The following is a 4,838-nucleotide window of genomic DNA, read 5'->3' as shown; positions in this document are numbered from 1 at the left end:
TGGCTTCTGTCCGTATGAATCGAAAAATTCCAAGGTGTTCTTGTCCGGAATGTTGATTGCCATCCAGTGCGAACCAGGTTGTGTGTGCTTATCCGCGTTCACAACTAAAGACGCTGGATAGGTTTGAATATGCACAGGTAGCATGTCGCATGGAAACACATCGATGAAGTATGGTGTTTCGCGTTCTAAAATTGTTTTTATTTGAGATGAGTACATATTTAACTGCTGAAATCGTAGAGGATGTTTCGTGCCTGATTTATTTCTATGACGTTGTCGAACTCCAAGTAGACAATGACTGAAACCGGTTGGACGAGCGGAGCTTTAAACTTTGTTTCCAGTCGTAGGTTGCCGTGTCTGATCAAATTGAAATGATCGCCTTGGCAGAGATCGGCGCTCAGATCAAAGGCGTAGATAGCGTATCCCAATGGAAACTCACTTCTAGAGATATCTATACCCCTGTCTTGACAGGCTTTTTCAGTCCCTAAAAACAAACTATGATACGCTCGGACATATAATCCTTGATCATATTGGGGTTCTAGAGGCTTGAAAGGAACTGGCTGTCCGTCAGTATACGCGGCTATGAAGTTAAGGTCGTAATGTTTAAACTCGAACGGTGATTTGCTATACGATCCCGAAAAGGCGTCGTTGTCTATTATTCCGACTACCACTCTTTTGGGTAGTTGTCCAACGACGACACTGTCTTGAACCCACGACATGCTTCCCTGATGTAGCGAGTAAACTTTACACACTACTCTGTCTATTGGATACTTGGCTGAAGTATGACTTAGAGCTTTCGCATGTCCTACAAGCACACCAGGAGACACTTTGACGTGCCTTATGTATAAACATGCGTCACGGAGAACAATTCTGAAGTTTGCACTTTTGTCTGGTGAAAGCAGACAGAATTCTGACTTGCTACGAATCATCTTTATTCTTAGAGAAACGAGATTCAGCAAGAGTCGCTGTTGACAGAATATGTCCCCGTGAATCGAACCAATCATGTCGACGGTCTTACTTTCTTCGATGAACGCCGCTCGCTGTATTAAACCCTCATTGGGGTCCTTTGACGTAGGGTCCACGTCACTCATTTTTCCGGCAGTGTCTCTATAAAAGAGTTCAGTTGTCAGTTGGCTGGTTTTGCTTTCGTTACCGTGGTTCAAGAGTTTTTCTATCATAGCTCGGTAGGGGTACGTGTTACTGGAAGATGATATCAGGCGGTCATTCAGAGAAACATCAACTTGGGAAAACATGGATTGCAAGAAAAACGTTCACGGGTGAGACTTTACTCTCTTTATCTAGAAAAGACCCATCACCTTTCACGACCTTAGCTTTCACGTGAATTAACGTTTGAGAGAGATCCAGATACTCATCACCACTTCCTCCAATGTTAAATTCCAGAGGGCCTCCATCGGAGGCGTTTGAAAGCGGGTAATAGGTGACCCATTTTCCGCTTTCTATGGTAGTTTGTGTTCCGGGTAGAGTGAAAAGGTTGAGTTCAGATTTTGCCAGTTGAGGAGAATCCTTCAAGAGAAAAGCCATCACGGATCGAAAATATCGTGTGTGTTCCCGCTGGGTCGTTTGGCTAAAATGATGCGTTTCGCCTTCTTGCGTTTCCTTTTATGTCCCGCTCCAAACATGGACCGAGATTTGGCCACTGCTTTTTCTGTCAGTATCTTTCCAGCTTCACCCATTCGTCTTTTCGCTGCTCTTTTAACGTTTTCACCTTTCATTACGTCATCAACTATATCAGCGCCAGAGCGCAAAATCTGTCTACCAACAGTTTTAGCACTCTTTTTAAGAAAAGGCATGGCTACTCTAAAAAGACTTCCGAATATACTACCTAGACCGTATCCTCTCTGCATTACAGCACCCGAATAATACGGCAGGCCTTGTCCGGCTTGTTGGACATAGTAGTCCTCAAACTGTTTAGTGCAACAGTGGTATGGAACCTTCATCTTTCGTATCTAGTTCGTAAATGACAACGGATCGATAAGACCAGTGTTTTTATAAGAACTGTCTCATGCGGAAGTGAAGAATCAGAATCGACTTTCCTCTACTGAAAGGTATGTGATTTCCCGAACTATCTCGAATTTCTATCTCTATAGTCTGGAATTCTTTTCGAGCTATAGGGAGATAGTGAGGTCTATCATAATGAGAGCTTATAACCTCGTTATCTTTTCCTTTCACGCGAACGACTCTCAGTAGAGGAGCTTGCACATCTCCCACAACCTGAGGCTGCACAATATTGGAATAGATGTACAAAACTGGAAAAAACACGTTTGTGTCAGCAACGTAAGGACTTTCGGTAGTTTCTTCGATCAGCGTTGGCTCGAATCCCAGTAGCTCAGCAATGCCAGTTTTTAACAGAAGTTTTGCCCCATCTTTTAGTGTTATTTTCACTTTCCTGGTGTTTTCATTGTAATTGAACAATATTTTGTTTCTTAAAGCTGGTATCTTCAAGCCGTTCAAGAGATCTGGAACTGTCTCGTAATATCCAACTGGTACGTTTCTTCCCTGCAATTTATCATCACCAAGATCGAACCCGAACAGATTATTTTTTTCGGTTATGTTGTACCACGTGTGAGAATAAACAATCTCCGAAAGCGCACATTCCCATTCGCCAGTCAAACTTATTGGAAATGGCAATCTTGTGACAAAATGAGATATAGTATTTTCAGGATAGTATGACCCTGAACTGTCGCTGGGTAGTGTTACATAGAACGACATCTTGTTGAATGACCGATAATTGTGTGAACACTGTCACTTATATGCGCTTCAGATGACTCACCCATACGTTGAACTTGCTGTCGTAGCCTTTAAATTTTACGTAATACTCCATCCTACCTCTTACCTTGCGTCTCTTTAGAATTTTTTCTACTTGGTAATAATCGCTCCGCTTCACTTTCTGCAATTCAGATTCGTAAAAAGTACCATGGACATTCTCGCCACCAGAGTCGGCTATCCTGTACACTGGAGGTAAGCGCTCGAGTCTCTCTTTAATAGTGAAAATTTCACGAGTCCAGTTATGTTCATATCCTTTCTCGAAAACCATTTTTGCGCGACTTATGCGGACCGTATCTCCGATGTCAAACTTGAACTTTGTCTTCACGGGTTTCAAGATATCCTTATACAGTTCATTCCAAACGACCGATTGATTCCCTTCGGTAACAAGAACGGGTTTAGTCTTTATACTGCGGTGCCATGTGTTGTTGTAACTATGCATTAGTTCGCTTAACACGTCTATGTATTTGTGCGTATTTTTATGTGTGAAATATTTGAACATTTTTTGTTTAAGAGTTCTGTTGAACCTCTCGACAACAGAGGCTTTTTTCTCGCTTTCTGTTGAAAAATGCATGACATTCATCGATTTTAGATAAGTTTGTAGAGTTTTATTTTTGAACTCTGTACCTTTATCAGTCTGCAAATACTTGCATACGCGGCCTCTGAAAATTTTTCTGAACGCTTCGGTAACTTCTTTTCCAGTTTTATCTTTCAAGGGTATGGCCCAAGCGAACTTTGATAAAACATCGATGCAGGTAAGTATGTATTTGATACCTTTGTTTTCCTTCTTCAGGGCCTGCATGTCTACCAAATCGGCTTGAAATTGCTCGTTTATACCACCCACTATCACCCGATTTCTCTTAAAATTCTTTCTGGATGGTTTGTGCAATGTGTATGCTTCGTTACCCTGCAATAATTCTTTGACATCTTTCAAATTTACGTTTTTTCCGGTTTCTCTAAGACGCCTGTGAAACGCGTTGATTCCGCCAAAACTGGCCGGTTCGGAGGGACTTGTATATTTGTCCATATTTTTTCAAAATCGGATATTCTCTTCCTAAATCTTATCGCATCCTCGAGCCAAAACCCTCTTCTATCCTCGCCTCCAACTACGAATATTGATACGTTATCGCTAAAACACACCTGTTTCTTAGCTCTGTTCATTAGCAAATGAGAGTATAATTATATCGTGTGAGAATATATACTAGAAAAAATAACACAGGTTTTTAAATTATCACATTCTTTATTCGACTTGCAAACTGTTTCCGGGTTATTAGGCCATGGTCTAGGAGATTTTCTTCCTGACGTTTCGCCCACATCTGTGGCAGGCGTTTTTTTTTTTTTTTTTTTTTTTTCCACAGATGTGGGCGAAACGTCAGGAAGAAAATCTCCTAGACCATGGCCTAATAACCCGGAAACAGTTTGCAAGTCGTTTAACGCCGGCCATGAAAGCCTCAGACAACATTCTTTATTGCTTCTGAAAAAAAAAGTTACAGGCATAACCATTGAGGAGACATTATTTGTTCAACGGAATTTTTAAATGCTTCGTTTCCTCTAGGTACTTTTCCAAATTTCTTCTTTCTCAGATTATGTCTTATGAGTTCCACGATATTGGTTCCCGGGACCACAACGCCATCTTGAACAAGTTCGCCGTCCTCATTCCAAAACAGCTGTCTGTTGTTCACTTTCATGGTGTCAACCAGTTCTCTAGCTCTTTTCTTGTGACTCGGAGCGGCTTTTCGTATGATCATGTTCTCGAAATCGGGTCTTATATCATCTTCTTTCTTTTCCCCTAAAATTTCAGTATTCGAATTTTCTGTGAGCGCTAGGTACCTTTGCAATACCTGCAAATACTGTTTCGCTTTTTCATCGTCTCTCAGACCTTTTCTCTTGAGGACAATGTTGATATCACCATCTAACTTGCTTAGCTGTTGTTCTACAGCGTTCAAATGTCTATCTGCCGGAACGATGACGTATTTTTTAGCGTGCTCCATTTATGAGTGAGGAGATAACGGATATTACGGTTGGTAAAAGTAGACTGAGAAAACCGTCACCTCTCT

General features: G+C 41.4%; 1 protein-coding gene across 1 annotated transcript; it reads right to left on the bottom strand.

The window, feature by feature from the left end:
• Positions 1 to 218: 218 nt before the first annotated feature.
• LOC149079120 (uncharacterized protein F54H12.2-like) lies at positions 219 to 1,175 on the bottom strand. Its single transcript, XM_089240409.1, has one exon. It carries the CDS (start codon positions 1,173 to 1,175, stop codon positions 219 to 221), a length of 957 nt encoding a protein of 318 aa, XP_089096535.1.
• Between the last annotated feature and the right edge of the window lie 3,663 nt (positions 1,176 to 4,838).

Source organism: Pholcus phalangioides, unplaced genomic scaffold (genome assembly GCF_987345545.1).
Source record: "Pholcus phalangioides strain wild (caught in Gottingen) unplaced genomic scaffold, Ppha-v1.0 ptg000012l_1, whole genome shotgun sequence".
In the NCBI taxonomy this organism is placed as follows: domain Eukaryota; kingdom Metazoa; phylum Arthropoda; class Arachnida; order Araneae; family Pholcidae; genus Pholcus; species Pholcus phalangioides.
This window is presented reverse-complemented; position numbering and strand designations above follow the sequence as displayed.